General features: G+C 34.9%; 1 protein-coding gene across 3 annotated transcripts in view; it reads right to left on the bottom strand.

The window, feature by feature from the left end:
• Positions 1–18,482, bottom strand: part of LOC149537890 (magnesium transporter MRS2-3-like) — a 106,550-nt gene that overhangs the window by 58,883 nt on the left and 29,185 nt on the right. For 2 of the 3 annotated variants that reach the window (XM_089799302.1, XM_089799303.1), the window contains exons 2-3: positions 5,395–5,697; positions 4,944–5,072 (exon numbers count right to left, since the gene is read on the bottom strand). In XM_089799302.1, coding sequence (XP_089655428.1) covers positions 4,944–5,072; positions 5,395–5,697 — 432 coding nt within the window. The remainder of the gene's footprint in view (positions 1–4,943; positions 5,073–5,394; positions 5,698–18,482) is intronic. The other variant, XM_089799304.1, reaches the window with a different exon arrangement.

The following is an 18,482-nucleotide window of genomic DNA, read 5'->3' as shown; positions in this document are numbered from 1 at the left end:
ATCATTCACAAATGGACATGTGGAACATATTATTTTCGCATTGGTTGATCCTAAAGGGGATATGAAATGTAAATTTTTCATTGGCCCATAGGGTGGTGACTCATTTTCATTGGATTTGTATTTAACGATTGTAGCAACCCCAGTTAGGGTTTTCTATTAGCTAATTTCGAGCCACTAAATTCAAATCAATCATGGTCATTCATTGTAACTAGGGCTCCTATATGAACCCCGCTCTATCATTCATAAGGGGAGATTTTTGGAGACTTGTTGAAAATATACTATCAAATTAGTTCTATAATCATTGTTGTGTTTTGTATGGTAAATAACTGTGATATTTTTGGAGTATTGCATGACGATTTACATTCCTCACTTGAATAGATTTAATTTCAAGCATCTAGTTAGAATATGCTATGAGTGATTTAGTGGGATTAGAGTAACTGTGAATGCACCCTTTCTTGACTTGGTCTTACACCAAACCACTAGCTGCTTACTGATTTGAAGTCTTGACTTGTGTGGCCATATGGCATTATTATGAATGTAACTTCAATTGCTAATTGCTCATTGATTTAAATCCACAAATGGATTAGTGAAATAGAAGTAATTTAAGCATCTTTCGAACACACCTCAGAAGATTGCACTAGGTGAACAGAATTGATGACAAGATTGCATCTAGTAGAGCCCAAGGATATTTACTCTTCCTTGCATCCTTAACTAGAAGTAGCTTAGATTCATAAGTTTATGTTTATTGCAATTGGTAAGATGAATATTGGAATATGTCTTCATTGCACCTTGAGACGCCATATCATTCAAAGTCCGATTGGCATAGTCCTAATAAACTAGTTCAAGTCCCCTCATGGTACCAGCATATCATATTATTACTACTAAATATCCACCACTAAGAAGGAATCTTGGGTTGTCTCATTTGATAACACAATGCATGTAAATTGTTTAGCATATAAGCATCCTTATTCAAGAGAGAGTTGGAGATTTGATGTTTCATTTGGAATGCTAAGTATTTGATTTTGTATGTTGTAGAGGCATAATACTCACATCGACAAGGGTTTAAATCCTCAATAATATGAACTTGTGTTCTTGCTCAAAGTAAATGAAATTGAAAAATAACTATGTAGCTTTGCATTTTAAACCCAACCAGGGATAACTTTAGTCGTGAATATTTGCCAAATGGCAAATTTCACTCATTGGGGACCCTGAATTTGGCGAAAATATTTGCACTTCCGAGGTGTCCATGTTGCCTGCACTTTATGAAAATTGGGTCCCATGCTCAAATCAATTGCCGATAATGATACATAATTACTTTTATTTTGTTGATGACTTTGTCAATGCAATCTAATCTTTCCACATGGTAAATTAAATATTTTTACCCACAATTTCTGAGGTTTGTCTTATTTGATGGTCACATTTGCCAATATGTGGTAAAACTTTAAGTTGGGTTATATGTTAAGTACATATACTTGACACATGTCTCTATTCTAGAGACTTTCCAAGTAAATTTTTATCATTTTAATCTTTGGCCCAAAATAGATTTGAGTGTGGATAAATGTCATTATTCCGAAGACTTTCTCTAAAACTTGTTGTCCTTTTAACATTTTGGCCTAAAATAGGAATTATACTGTTGATTTACGGTCATCTAATGGTTATTAAAATGGGTTACTGTGTTGTAGATGATATAAAAATATGGTTTCTAGGTATTTGTAGTTTTGGTCTCGAGTTCCTTCAATAATTGAAGATTCGCCAGGGTTTTACAAAATTTTCATATGACGGAAAAAAATCGTCAATGAAATTAATTTTTTTCCTAGTTTGAAAAAAAAATCGCCAATAGATATTAACATTTTCCCCTAAAATAATGTTGGATTCGCCAAGATTTTATATTTTTTTCCAAAGGGGGGTTTCTTAAAGTTATCCCTAAACCCAACCTCCATTTATAACAATATAGAATTATTTTAGGAAAAAAATTTAAAAAATTTCCCTTTTTTAAAAAAGTATTTTTCTCTTTTTCATTGCTTTCTAAAGAAAAAATAACGTTATACATATTCTTTTTTTAAATTTCCTTTTTATTTTTCTTTTTTCCAAAAAAATAAATACTTCTTTTGCTTTTTTTTTTTCTTTTTTGGACAACTATATTTTTTTTCTTTTTTGAAAATGCATTCTCTTAACAAAGTAATATGAAGTGTCCTTGTGACCACTTTTCATCGCTTCATCTGCACACTTAATGTGATGTCTCCTTTCTAGTAGGCTTTGAGAGCTTGGTCATGTTAGCTCATCATTGCGACCCTCGTGAGCTAACAACTGGCTTTGAGGGTCTTCGGGGATTGACCTACTATTTATAGTAAGTCAAAAGAATTGGTTTCTGTTTTTTGCAGTGCACTGTTTCTGTTTTGAAATTGTTGTTTTGTGCATTTCTGTTTTTAAGTGGGTAGATGCCTTAATGGTGTATTGTTTGGAAGTTTTTTTACAAATCTGGTGTATGGTGTATGGGCCCTTACTTGAGGCTATGAACCTCTTGTATTTTTCCTTTTATTTAACAAAACATATCTATTACCGATCAAAAAAAAAAGACTACAGTGCAATTTAATTAATTTAATTAAATAACTTAATGGGTTATATGTTTTTAATGAAAAGTGCGAACATGAAGCTTCTTTAATGAAAAGTGTGAACAAGAAGCCTCTAGCTGTCAGGCGTAAAGGACAAGCTATTTTGAATTGAAACGTTATAAAAGCTCATTCCTAGAGATGGATCGATCATTCTTGAGCATTTTAATTATTTGGTATTGAGTAGTGAGGGTTTGTGCTGGAGAATTGTGAATCTCGTCAGACTTGCCTTGCACTTTGAATTGGTTCCCGATTGCCAATGAATTGTGTTATTTTCTGCTGCTGTTTGGGATCGAATTTCTGAATCAATCCATGTCTGCAAGGTGATGAGACTGCTGTGCAATGGACGGCCGTGAGTTTGGGGAATTACAGAGTCATCAGCGTGGAGTCTAGCATCAATACTATGCATAGGCATCAAGGAAAAGAGGTTGTGTTTATAATTAGAGAAGCAGCAACCAAGTTTCTAAGGCTGCAACCACATTTATAGAGGCATTGTGGGTGCAAGGAAGTCCAGCAATCTCTACTGCATGACCTGCATTTCATCTGCTGAGGGGATTCTATCATTTCTGGGCAGATTTATGATCAATATTCTTCAACATTGGAACCCAGCATTGCGTACCAGCATTACCAGGTTCTTGCAATTTGAAAATTCAGTGTGTGCATTGTATATAGTTGTCACTTAATTTGCATAACAAAAGATAGAAGGAAGGTTTTGCACTTTCAATTCCCATGCATTGTTGTATATTTCATTTCTGAAAAAGCAAAAAAAATCATATATTTAATAAACACAAAAAAAAACATAAAACTTTCAAAACACCAAAAAACAGTCATTCTTCAGCGTAGTTGAGTGTGAGCCAGCAGGGCTCATTACACTTAAAAACCTTTTTATATTATTTATATGAAAGTTGTCAAATAAAGTATTGAAAAGTAACTTTTTGACAACTCAATTATTCAAGTTCTTTTCCCTTTTCATATGTCAATAAATTTATTGGAAACCCTAAGAAAATATACTAATGGCTAGCCACTAAACGATTGGTTGTGTATGAGAAAGAAACATTACAATCAAGCAGCAATAAATGAGGCATGTGAGATAGTTTAAGTCCAAGGGAAGTTTGTTGACACTACAATGCCACAAAGGACACCTACAACCCTATGCTCAGTCAAGAGTGCTCAAAATACCCAAAACTATAGTATGCCATGAACATACCAAACATACAGTCGCTTCATTAGACAACTTGAGGAAGATGGAACTATTCTGCTGCAATACCATCTAACAAAGGAGCAAATCACAAAAAAAATTACCAAGGCTTTGGGTCTTGACAAATTTTTAAATTTTCAAGATAAGCTTGTTATAGTTAGTAGATTGATAATTAAGAGAGTGTGTTGAAGCAATTTATATATACTAATGGTCAATTAGCTTTTATAAGTAGACTTTAACAAATTCATTCTGAATTTAAAATATACTTTTAACTTTTCCACTTCAGTATTTTCTATCTATTTACTCAACATTCATAGATTGTCAACTGTACTTGTAGTCCTATATAAGAAAACTTTGCTTCCTATTTTATTAATCAATATCTTGGTAATCTTTATGTGTATGCTTTCTTCACTGAAGGCAATTAACTTTTCCACTTCAATATTTTCTATCTATTTACTCAACATTCATAGATTTTCTATTGTACTTGTAATCCTATATAAGAAAACCTCGCTTCGTATTTTATTAATCAATATCTTGAAAATCTTTACATACTTGATTTCCATTATAATAAACAAGTATGCTTTCTTCACTGAAGGCAATCATGTGCTACACCACCTCTAGTTTTCAAGTTAGCACTTATATTCACTAAAGTAAAAAGCCACCTCTTTACCAGCTGCTTAACAAAATGCATCGGGGATGAGGCCCTCCTGACTCCAGTTTTCTGGTTACAAAGCCTATATTTCCCTGATTCATATTGTTTAACAGTTAATCTGATAACATTTAGATTGCAAATATGTATATATTTATGATTTTGATTTTTATATTGCTTTAATGTGCATGCCTAGAACGTACCTAACCCTCAAAAAATTGTCATGCCAGTGGACTATACCCAGATACTTGGACACATACCTGATTCTGCAACTTACGATTAATTTGATTGTCAAGCACCTGGATAAAAGTTCTAGGCTTTTCATAAGAAAAATCTTAAGTCACTTTATATTATCCATCAGCCACTTTTACCAATCCCTGTTCATTTATATATTCTCAGAAGAAATTTTCTTATTATTTTTTAATGTTTTCATTTTGAAATGCCATATCAAAAGTAAGCATAATTTTTATTGAGAAAGACTGTTTACCGCCTGCACTCGGGCAGAAATTGCAACCAGACGACTTTTTAGCTGCCGCACTCTTTCAAGATTGAGAGTACTGATCTTGACTGTCAATTCATCCAATGCTGGATATGCCTCACACTCCAATGCTTCAGTCTACATCATGTTTCACAGAATTAACATCCCATAGAAGGCTCTATCCTCAATTAAGGAACGAAAGACAGGAGAAAACAAAACAAAAGGAAAGTTATTTGGTGCAGCAAAATGTATCTCATATCCTATTCAAACGCACTGGAATAAAAGTCAAATCCACAAATTTTAGAGACATTGAATAATGATAAACAAAATGCATCCTTTAATCTGGTTTTAATTTTTATGATGAAGAGTCAACGCGAGAAGGAAGACATCACATAACAGAGCGATATTGTAAAAGAAATCAGGCATAAAATACAAAAGCATCAGTTATGATTATGTCCACCTTAGCCTCGAGGCTGCTACAGGCTGCTTCAAGACATGCTTCGAGTGCAAGAAATTCAAATGGTAAAGCACTTGGACCAAGCTTATTTGATAAATTTAAGCTTTTTTGAGGCCTTGAACCAATTGCTCGAGAGGACAGATCCAAAGATGCCTCCATAAAGGAAGGTCCATGCAGAGTGTTTTTTATATAGTGATCTTTCTCTTCCTTATTTTCTCTCAATTTTACTGCTTCATCAGAAAATACTTCCTTACTAGCACACTCCATATCAGAGTCGCTATGCGCACCTTCACCACTTCCTTCTACCTACATAAAACCACATAAAACAATTTATCTGCAAATGTACACCAACATCGTTTACAGTGTTCTTCAATCTCTGAAGAATATAAACCAAGCTTTCTTTCAATACAAACAATATCATTGTCTTAAAGTTTTAAGCAAAAGTCATCATATTCTAATTTCTGTTGATAGCAGAGATTTAATGTTAATTGTGTTGTTCTTGTTTATATTATATTAATTCTAGTAACATCCTTGTATTTAATATGCCTTCAATTGCTCAGATAGATTGTATTTTTTCCACTGCTACAAACTCAATATATTGCAAAATCACAGTTTGGAAATTTCAGTATTATATGACTGCTTGATTGATGAGTGTATTGCTTGCACTAGCACTATGAGCCATTTATATGAGGGAACGAACCTTACTCACTGCCACTATGAGAGTCCATCAATCCACACTTTAGCCATTTATATTGAGATGATCTCAATCCCTACATTGGCACTTGGCCATTTATATAGAGTTGAGTATAATCCCTTCACTGGCACTATGGGAGTTTAATTATTATTTCTTATATTTAGTTAATAAAAAAGATATAAAAATTGCCATGATATTTGTACATATTTATATAACCATTGTGTAGTTAATGACTCAATATATTATTATATAAAGAAAGCTTAAAACATATATAATATTGAATACGTGAAAGAAGTCTTGTTATACATCAATTAATCCTTTACATTTAATATTGTCACAATATCAAATATCATTATTGAACTAAATATCATTTCCATTGCAATTATACATATACAAATACAAACATACATACATACATACGAACATATATCACATTCTTATTGTCATATAATAATGAGAAAGAACCTTGGCAGGTCTCTGACATTTCTATATCAAACTAGGTGCTCAACTACATGGTCGTGATCCATTTCGGAGTACCCCATGTTTAAGCTTCAAGAATCCCTCCACCCATTCAAAATCCCAAAGAGTCTTATTAGAATCCCAAAAAAATTAGAAATCAAAATCAGATCCAAAATTAGTCCTAAATCTGACATCCTAAGCAATCTGAAAATCAAAAAAAAATATCCCCCAAAATCCAAAAATTAGAAGGGTTTAATTTGAAAAGAAAATCCCCCCATTATCCCCCAAAATCCCGATTCCTTAATCCTCATAGATAAGGTACAAATAATTCTCCCCCTTCCTAGTCAATTTCATATTGTGAGAGTGCATATGTTCAGTGTATATTGCATTCTGCATAGTTCATCCTAATTCCATCAGATTGCATTAATTTTAAAATTGCACTAGATTTGCATATCCATTTTAATTTGCATTCCATTGTATTCATGACTAATAGCATTTGGTTTGCATTCATTTCCCTTATTATAATATACCTCATTCACTTACCATTAATGGGGTTGGTGGGATCAGTGTATTTACCACCACACTTGCCTTGGGTTTTACACCTACCAAGTGTAGGTTTGTAACTTGTTTGAATACGCGCTTGATTCTTCCTTTGTCCTACTATATGATAATCTCACATTATCTATTGTCTTGTCATTGGGTGGTGATGTGTACTATATATAGTCTTGTGTAATATAACCTATGTTCCTCGGGGACGCGTACCCGGCCTAAAACCCCCCGTTTCGGGGACGGGGACGGGGACGGGGGGACGGGTATGGGACGTCCCCCAGCCGTCCCCAAATTCTCTTTTTTTGCAAGGGACGTCCCCAAAACTTGGGGACGTGGGGGGGATGGTACGGAAAGGGGAAGTCTAGCCGTCCCCCGACCGTACCGGGTACGGCCAGCCGTCCCCCTTTTTTGCAAGCTCAAAACATTAAAAAAAAAAACATTTGTTGTGTTTTTGTTTGGTCGGCTAGTGGGCCCCACTCCTCCAAAAACCCTAAAATGTATATAACTCAACACATTTAAATTGTTTTAACCATTCTTTGGTTTTCATTTTATGTTGCAGCCGGCTGAAGTTTTCATTTTGCAAGTAGAGGAGGTAATAGTTTTGCTTCCAAGAGCTTGACCAAGGGTTTGATCTTCTATTTTGTCCACCAAGTAAGTATAAAACTCTTTGTGCTTTCATCTATCATTTTTTAAATAAATTTGTAGCTTGCAAAGTCTGATTTTATTTTATTTTTTCATTGTTTCAGCTCATATATCTATTCAATTGCATATTTAAACACAATGAGCAGCAGTGGGAGTACAAGTAGTAGTAGTGAAGAAAAAAATGTAGAGGTTGATGTTGTTAGTAGTGACACTAGACAAAAAACCCAATCCTAAAGCTAATTTGTTTAAATGCCCTTCCGACATTATGAAGAATTTTGCAAAAGGTCCTTTCAATAGGAAAAAACCTCTTCTCCAATATGTCACACCTAGGCCAAAAGATAAAAAGAATTCGGGAGGGAGGGTGTGGGATTGTCATGTTTGTCTTGATGATTTTAGGGGCAACTATACAAGAGTGAAGTCACATTTTTTAGGTGTTACATGCCAAGGAGTCAAAGCTTGTCCTAACCTAACCGATGAACAAAAATTAGAATGTCAAAGATTGCACTTAGAGGCTGAAATGGAGGGGCAAAATTTGACAGTGACATCACCATCCATTCCCTCACAATCATCTAGGCATATTTCATCCGCCATTGGTACTAGTGGCAGCCCTAGTGGGTCTAGAGGGAAGAGAAAGATAAGTAGTAGTGAGAAGGGCTCGGTGGAAAGTATGTTTAATGCACAGGCAAAGGAGAAGTGTGAGGCATCCATTGGTAGATTCTTTGTTGCTAATGGTATCCCATATAATGCAACCCGTTCCACTTATTATAAACAAATGGTGAAAGATATTATGAGCATGAATTCCTCATTTGTGCCCCCCGGTGAGCATAAGCTACGAACCACTATCCTAGATGAAGAGTACTCAAAGGTTGCTTTATTATTTGAGGATATGAGACACACTTGGGTTAGGACAGGCTGCTCTATTGTGATGGATGGGTGGACCGATGTTAGACATCGGCCACTCATCAATATCATTGTCACATCCCCTGCTGGCTCTTATTTTTTGAGAGCCATAGATTGCTCAGGAAAGAAGGATGCAGATTTTCAATTCACCATTTTGCGAGATGCCATAGAGGAGATTGGGCGCTCTAATGTTGTATAGGTTATCACAGATTCTGCACCTGTGTGCAAATCAGCAGGTTTGATGATAAAGGGTGCTTATAGGCACATATTTTGGACCCCTTGTTGTGTTCATTCCTTGAACAATGCATTGAAGGACATAGGGAAGATTGAATGGGTGAAGCAAGCCATGCTAGAAGCTAGAGAAGTGCAAATGTTTATTTGCAACCACCACACTTCACTTGCTCTATTCAGGTACTTCTCTAAGAAGGAGTTCCTCAAACCAGCCGAGACAAGGTATGTCAATTATAATTATAGTTTACTTTTAGTTTGTTTTAACTTTAAGTTATTTAAAAAAATTATTTATAAGTTTACTTACATGTGATGCTTTTTGTTTTAAATTTTAATCAGTAATGTTTAAGTTTAAATTTTTAATTTTTAATTGTTGCTATAGGTATTGCACATATTTCATCTTGATGGAGAGGATGATTGAGGTGTATGAGGCCCTTCAATTGATGGTGGTGAATCCAGAGTGGGGACGATGGTCTCATTCTAAGTCCACTGAAGGAAAAGCGGTGAGGCAAAGGATACTTGATGAGAGTTGGTGGTCCACAATGAAGTAAGTTGTTGGTTTTTAAATTTACTATAAGTCTTTTGCTTGCTGATTTTCCTACTAATAATCTTAAAATTCTTAAAATTCTAATTCTGATTTTTTTTTTTTGTTGGCATTTTGATCTTGCAAATACATTTGCTCTATCATAGCACCCATTGTTGATGTCATTAGATATGTTGATACTGATGCTCCTAGTTTAGGAGAGATCTATGAGACTATTGACAGCATGTTGGGTAAGATGAAGAGAATTGTTGCGGCAAAGGATCCTACATTGGGCTTTTATGAGGAGCATATTAGGCCTATTGTGACGCGGAGGTGGAACATAATGAATACCCCGCTTCATATGGCAACATTTGCTCTAAATCCCAAATGGTATGCACAGTTGGGTGGAAGGGGCCTCCCATGTGATGATCCTGAGGTTTTGGATGGCTTCACAAAAGCAATTGATAAGATGTATTCAGCTCAAGATGCCTCTACTCTTTGTGCACAGTTCCTTGAGTTCACCAACCTTCGTGGCCCAAACTTGAGTAAGCCACAAGCAAAGTTGGATAGAGTTGTTTTGGCACAGAGGGATCCTATTGGATGGTGGACTGGGCATGGGAGAGATACACCTGAGTTAAAGATACTTGCCGGTCGCCTCCTTTCACAGGTTGCTAGTTCTTCAGTTGCAGAGAGGAACTGGTCCACATATTCATATATCCACTCTATCAAGAGGAATAGACTTACCTCTAAAAGAGCGGAGAAGCTAGTGACAGTGCATCATGCTCTTCGACTTGCCGATCGCCAGACTCCAGAGTATAGGCAAACACCAGCTTTGTGATGGGGTGTTGAGCCTGAGGATGTGGCCCAGATAGATGAGGATGACATAGCACCAAGACTAGTTGGGGTTCCATTCTATGAGACTACGCTTCCTGTGGAGGATGAAAGTGAGGAGGATTCTGATTTTGATGCCATGGATTAGTAGAGGCAGAATAGGAGCAGCAGTCTGCTTCATTTTCTATGTTTTGCTTTTTATGTTGAACATGAATATGATTATGATACATTGATTATATGATACTTATTACTTTATGGCAGCCTATAGCTTTGGGCATATTTTGATTTTGATTTTCAAATTTATGATTTATCATGCTTATCATTATGAGTCTTATGATATTGACAATGGTTAATAACTTAATGTTCATTGTTCAGTGTTCTCTGATATTGTATTGATATGCATTTTGAGAATTGGATACTAAAATACTAAATAGTAAAATACTAAAATCGGATATTATTTCATAGATGGCATTCAAATGTTGTATGTTATGGTTCTATAATGTTTAAATGACATGCTTTTTGCTTAATTTCATATGAATGACATGTATATTTACAAATTTCAATGTATATACTATATTTTAAAATTTTACTATATATATAGCCGTCCCTGTCCCCCACCGTCCCCAAAATCGCCAAAAAAATTTGCCGTCCCGAAAACCCGTCCCGCCGTCCCCCGCCGTCCCCGTACCGGAAACTTGGGGGAACATATAATATAACCTTTGTTTGGGAATGAATGACTCCACCTCTTAGTGAGCTGACATACCATCCACGTGGTTGTGCCTGAGATCTTTACCCTCTCCGTGTCCAATCTAGGAATTTGTTATGTATTAATTAGTATTTTGAGTGTCTTTTTTGCATCTCCCCCATAAACTTGTTCAATGCCTCATTTTATATATGGTTTGTGGCCCATTAATAAGGAGTGCAACCTTTCTATTGACTGAACCCTTAATACTAAGTTAGGTAAAGTGATTGAATTTTTAATTAATTTTATTTAATATGTAAATATTATTGATATTTAAATTTGTTTACATTTATATTGATTTATTAATTAAAGATATTATTGTTTGGAAAATATAATCAATATTAATATTCGTCAGTATTATTTATTTGAAATATTGGCAAATGAATTAAATAGATATTTATATTTAGAATAATATAGATATTTTGAAGATTTAAGTCATATGTCAATATGGGGTTATGGCAGGCTGTCCCTCTCAAATTTGCTTGTCCTTGAGCAATATTGATTCTTCTAATGTCAAATCAAATGACTCTTTTGCCTTAAAGTGTTCTCTTGATTCGAAAGGGATTATCCCCATTCTCTTGAGTAATGACCACTAACATCACATGTTCTTGTTCATTGAATCTTGCCTTTTTGTTGGGGTTTTCTCCGTCATATGTTATCTTATTCATTTGTCCTCTTTTACATCGATGACCATGCTTCCAAGATTCCTTACATCTAAAACATAAGCTTTTTGAACCAACTCCTCCATTTTTTGACATCTATGATCTGTGTCCCATGGTTCCTTGCACTAGTAGCACAACTTATCTTGATGATTCTTTTTCATCCCTTTATTTTGATATGATGTTATGGGTGTGGAGTTCTTTGGCCTCTCCTTGTGTGTATTAGACTCAACTTTCTTTGCCTTCCTTATTGCTTCCTCCAAGTTTTGGGTTCAAGGGGTTTTACTAGGGCTTTAATGTAATCTTTAAGTCCTATGAACATATAGGTGAGTTTCCGTTAGGATAGATTTGGGACCATTACCGGTAGGTCTTAAAATTGATTGGCAAATTCCTCTATTGTTCTTGTTTCTTTAAGGTGAGTTAGCTCATGGAAGTACCACTCAGGATCTTTTAGGTCAGACCTACTCATTAGTCTTTGAGTGAACTCATTATAAGTGGTGATTTTTTTGTGGCCTACGGAAGTGAGACCATGGTGCCACCATTTGTGGGCTGACCCTCTTAAGTGAAGTAAGGCATACTTAATGGTACCTTCTTTGGTCATTGGGCTAAGGGATATATATGTATCTAATTTTTGGACCCATGATTGAGCAGTTTTCTCCCCTGACCCATCAAAACATGGAAGTGATATTTTTAATTTTATTTACGTTCTTGTTAAGATCTCTGTCAACATGAATTTTCTTTCTGTTTTCCATGGTTTTGGTTTCATAATAATCTTTGAAGGAAATAAGTTGTCAAATGTTTGGACCCAAATTTTTAATTTGCATACATTGTGCAATTTCTTTCACACTATTTGTGGTCGTTTCTTCTTCTATAACAGGTTCCTCACTTGGAATGAACGAAGGAAAGGTACCTCTGAGCACTGAACATTGTGATAGGGCTCATTTTCCTCATAATTACAATGCAAATCCCTCTGCAGATTTGGGTTGGCTCTTTCATTATGATTGTTGTTGCTTAAATTTTGTATAGCTTCGAGGAATATTTTGTTGGAGCTGTCAATTCTTGTGTTGGTTCTTTCAAACCTCTCATTAGTTTGTCCTATGAAGCTTATCAACTCTTGGGCTAGTTGCTTTGCCATAGTTCTCTGGACGTGTTGACGTGTGGACTAATAAAATTCCACAGGATGGCAGGATCATGCTTTGATACCACTGTAATGTGCCCACTATTAGGTTAGCTTGGGACAAGCAATACCTGCAAAATAAATGTTAGAATTAAACAATAAAAGGTCTAACTATACTATTCTACACTCTATCCTACCCCAACCTTAAAGACATATCCAAATTGGGACTCCCAACCATTAGTTACTCCACCATCTTCTCTAAAGTGCACCCCATGAAGTTTTTTTGGATATGACATCCTCTATCCAAGGCCATTCACATATGCATTTGTTAACTCATCAGAATATTCTGGCTATTATGTTATTCTCATCTGACCATTTATAAAAGGGTTGTATTGACCTCTCACACTAGTACTATAAGTTATTTATACAAGGGTTGTACCAACCTCTTGCACTTGCACTATGAGTTATTGCTCTCATCTAGCCATTTATACAGGGATTGTATTCACCTCTTGCACTAGCATTATAAGTCATTTATATGAGGGAACAAACCTCACTCACTGGCACTATGAGAGTCCATCAATCTACACTTTAGCCATTATCTCAATCCCTACATTAGCACTTAGCCATTTATATAGAATTGAATATAATCCCTACACTAGCAAAATGGGAGTTTAATTTATTATTTCTTATATTTAACTAATAAAAAAGATATAAAAACTAAATAATCATTAACATCAACTTCCATGATATTTGTATATATTTATATAACCACTGTGTAGTTAGTGACTATTTATATTGTTATATAAAGAAATATTAAAACATATATAATATTGATAATGTGAAAGAAATCTGGTTACAAATCAGTTAATCCTTTACATTTAATGCTGTCAAATTATCAAATATCATTATTGAATTCCATATGATTTCCATTCCAGTTATACATATACGAGTGCATATATATATATATATATATATTCTTATTGTCAGATAATAATGTGAAAGAAAAGAGGACATATATAATATACCTCATTCGCTTACCTTTGATGGGGTTGGTGGGATCAGTGTATTTACCACCTTAGGCCTGCCTTGGGTCTCACACCCGCCAAGTGTAGGTTTGTAACTTGTGTGCATGATTCTTCCTAGTACTGCCTACATGATAATCTCACCCTGTTTGTTGTCTTGTCATCAAATGGTGATGTCTAAAATAGTCTAAGTTCCCTCATGTCAATGATGGCATTAAGTTTTGTTGATAGTTATAACCTTTGTTTTGGGAATGAAATGCTCTGCCTCTTAGTGGGCTAACATACCATCCATGTGGTGGTGCCCGAGATCTTTACGCTCTTTGTGTCTGCTTTAGAAATCTGTAATGCATTAATTGATATTTTGAGTGTCCTTTTCCCTCTCCCCCATAAACTTGTTCGATGCCTCTTTTTATATATGCTTTGTGGCCCACTAATAAGAAGTGTGACCTTTCTATTTACCAACCCCTTAATACTAAGTTAGGTACTGTTGAGTGATTGAGTTTTTAACTAATGTTATTTAATTTGTAAATATTATTGATATTTTAATTTGTTTACATTGATATTTATTTATTAATTAAAGATCTTATTATTTGAATAATATTTTCAATAGAATTATTGGTTAATATCATTTATTTGAGATATTGATAAATGAATTGAATACATATGTTTATATTTAGAATAATATATATATTTGAAGATATTAGTCATATGTCAATATGGGGTCATGACAAAAAAAACCTTCGAGGTTAGAAGGATGGATGCAAACCCAGTACTTCTGAGGTCAATCTATTCAAGGTTCATCATTGGACAGAATGGTATAAGTTTTTGCATGTTTGAAAATTTCCAGCTAGGGTTTGAAGTCATTTTCTGAGAACATTTTCAGGCTGCATGCTCTAGCAATTTTGGATAACTTTACTGCTACGGTGACAGGTTTCTAGGGCCATTGTAGAGCCCTTTTGAGGCAATTTCAGAATTTCTGAGAGGACTTTGATTTTATATGAATTTTCCAAGCTTGGGAAAGGTAGAGTTTGGGCGCATTTCCAGGTTGTGTTGTTCAGACCTCAAGAATTGCATATCACATTTCATATTCAGGTTTTTAGCATGAGTTGACATCCACTTTTTACTACATTTCAGCATTGAAGCTTCATATCCAACCTTCTGACCTAGACGGATACATTGTGGAATGCATTTTGGGTGTTATTAAGCATGACCAGGCAGGCACCTTTCTCATCAGTTGATGTCAGACTTCATAAGGATCTAGGAACTGGCTCTACCAGCTTTCATTGTCACCTATCAGTTTGCAATAACATGTGTATGGTGAAGATATTGTTTATACGATATAATGCCCTTGCCATTAATTTGTATGAGTCTGATTTATAACTGTTATCAGGACTGTAATAAATTGTTTCAGACCTAAATACCTGCAATACAATGGTCTTTTCTTAAGTTAGTTGGCTATTCATATTTATGCTGCATTGTACTTCCAGTTTTTTTGAGTTATATTGGCATTTGTTCTTCAAAACAAGCATCCAAAACATCAAACAAAACTCTGAAGCAAAAATCAGACCTTGCACACCAAATGCTTATCAAAATTTCCTTGCGACCAAACTGACAAATTCAGGGCAGATCCGGAAGGGGGCATTTGTTCTTTAAAACAAGCATCCAAAACATCAAACAAAACTCTGAAGCAAAAATCAGACCTTTCACAGCATGTGTTTATCAAAATTCCTTGAGACCAAACTGAAAAGTTCAGGGAAGATTTGGAAGGGTTTCTTATACAAATGAATTGACAAAACTTAATATTATTCTGCTAAAATGAGCTAAAGAAGTCCTTTTGCTGGTTGAAGACAAAACCCTCATCTAGTTAGTTTCAGTGGTGAGAGACCCACCCAAACTCATTGGTGGTCATGATTGTAGATTTACTATAATTTTGGCTTTATGGGTGATTATGGAATTGAGGAAGATGAATATTACACAATTTTCTGATATGAGCTTCATATTTTAAGGTGACTTGGTGAATTTTCTATGTGCTGGTGTGCTCTCAGAGATATTGAAATTCACTTTTTGTCACATGTCTCAATGGGAGTTTGTGAAATTTTTGTAAGCATTGTTTCCTTGCAATCGTCACAGCTGGGCATTATTTTTTGAGTGCTTATTTGCATTTTTCAGGGAAGCATTCGATTTGCAAGACAATTCATCCTACCTAAGGAGGCCAAACCTCTTCTGTTGCCATATGGTTTTCATAGGATTTGAGATCTGCAGTTTATGAAGGTCTGAATTCTTTCATTGGAGGTGCCATCGGTTGCCAATTGACTTTCCAAGGAGCTGGGGCAATTTTCGGGACTGTTGGAGGCTTTGTGAAAACTCCACAAGCTCTCCTTCTCTTTTGGATGCCTAGTTGGTCTTGTTCTGTGTTATGTTAACCTTTATGTTTGGAAGAAATTTGCAGGTCTGATATTTTATAATAAAAATCTGATTTCAGTTTGTTAATCAATCCCTTGATATTGTAATTGAGTTATCATATGCTTTGATGTGATGAAAAGTTATTTACTTGCAATGCTATGATAAATTCCATGCTATTGTATTGTTGAGTGGTGAAGATTTCAAGCCCCCTTCTGCATCTAGTTTAGTTGCAATTTACTTTCGCTATTTTGTGTCATTGTATTGTTGCCCCCAAACCCCCGCTACAAACAATGTTATGAAGTGTATCATGCAGATGTTAAATTATTAGCATGAATGCAATCTAAAGTAAAAGGAACAGAAAATTACTTCATTGGGAAACAAACTTGCAACAAACACTTACAAAACAATCATGTGGTGGTTATTACAAAACATTAAAATTGTTAATTATCATAAATATATGCATTTGTTTTACCATATGTACATTTGAGTTACAAGGATAAAAAGGTTTAAATATTTTAAATTGTCCAAATTTAAAAATCAATAATGTATTAATAATAGATTTTTTTATGCAATTGGTTAAGAAGGGAAAAAAATATTCAATTTATTTTATATTATTTTGAGTTGTATGACCTTGTTGTGACCTTTTCACACATCACGACCCCATTGCAAATGGGGACCCCCTACATTTTTGCCCCCTTGGTTGTTTGCTTTAGTGTTCCTAGTGTTTTAAATTGAGCATTGATGATTTACGCTAAGTCTGGAATGAAATGTCATCTGCCTTTGCCTCCCAAAAGAAAAGGAAATTGATCTTTCAAAGAGTGCCAATAAAATTTTGAGTGTTTTGATGAACTCGCCATTTTTGGAAATTTATATTTTCAGTGAGTCTATTTTAACAAGTTTCACCATGTCCACAATTCGCCAAATTTTGTATTTGGGAGAACTTACTAATTTTAGCACTGTCTATTTTTAGCAAGTCTGTTTTTGGCAGATCTATTTTTGATAACTGACAAGCACCGAAAGAGGAATAAGCAGAGGGTATCCAATTCTGAATCCAGAAGTATAAACAATTAAGGCAAGGACATAGAAATCATCAGCTTAGCTTCAAACCCTAATAAGCTGACTCAGCATAGACAATTAAGTGCTTATTCAATATGCTTCTCAGCTTCAAACCCATATACTTCAGCAAGGGCATAGAAATCATCAAACCCATAAAACTCTTCACAAGCAACCAAGAGAAATAGACAATCAAATGTTTTTTCCTTCATAATGAGCTCATATTTATAATCCCCCAAAGGCATTTGTTTCCCAAATGAAACTCCACTTAAGAAGCTTCACCAACACAACATCACTTTATAACATATTATAATAATAAAGCACCATTATAATATTATAAACTTTAATAATTAATTAATACGTATGAGCTCGTGCAATAAATAGCCTCATCCTTCTCCAAGAGTTTGTTATATGGTAATTTTATTTGTTTTCACTTGTTTTGGAGAGCTTTCTCTTGGATCACCTTCTAGGATGAAAACCCTTTGAGATATTGCATGACTTGGACAAAAAACCAAGATCACTTAGGTAGGGATTCATCACGGAATTCCAGTCGAGCTACATTGCATTTCAGGACAGGTTTGGTGCTACGTTGCACTGCAGTTTTCCAGATCAGTTTGGGGGCATTCATTGATAGCATTATGATTTGAAGACTTAAAGTTTCAAACCCTAACCTTGGCATTATTCATAGAGGAAGGGAGCAACTTGATCAAAGGAAGGTTTTATGCAAATGCAAACTGCTAGTGCTTGGTTAGCATTCTGGCTTTTAGAGCAGACCTTTGGAACAGTTCCATATTTGGATCAGCATTTTCATCCCTTTTGGGACAGCCTTGAATATCTCACTTCAGCAAATCCTAGCACTACCATTAGGAGGTATTTATGGAGCTGATTTATATGTCATTTGATTCTAATATGTCTTTCTTGTTTGGAGGGATGGGTTCGCCCAGAGCTATTCTGAGTTTGATGCAGCAAATAAGTTCAAATGCTCTAATTATTGATTTGTAATATGCACATATTATATCTGCAATCGCTGTTATTTCATTATGTTTATGTTCTCTCTTCAAATATTGTTAGGTCATTATGTTTATGTTCTCTATTAAAATATTATGAGGACAACAATGTTTCCATGGAATATGAAGGTTGTTGAGTGGACAGCATAATATTTATTTCCTATGCATTTCTAACTGAATTGGCTATAGTCATAAACCCAAAAAACATAAACTATAATCAGATATCAGATAACAGCTGGTTGTGTGCCTAGTGTTTGACAAA

The sequence above is a fragment of the Cupressus sempervirens genome, chromosome 9 (assembly GCF_028749045.1).
Source record: "Cupressus sempervirens isolate cs-2001-9-10 chromosome 9, ASM2874904v1, whole genome shotgun sequence".
NCBI lineage: Eukaryota > Viridiplantae > Streptophyta > Pinopsida > Cupressales > Cupressaceae > Cupressus > Cupressus sempervirens.
Note: the sequence above shows the minus strand (reverse complement) of the source record. Positions and strands in the feature narration are given on the sequence as shown.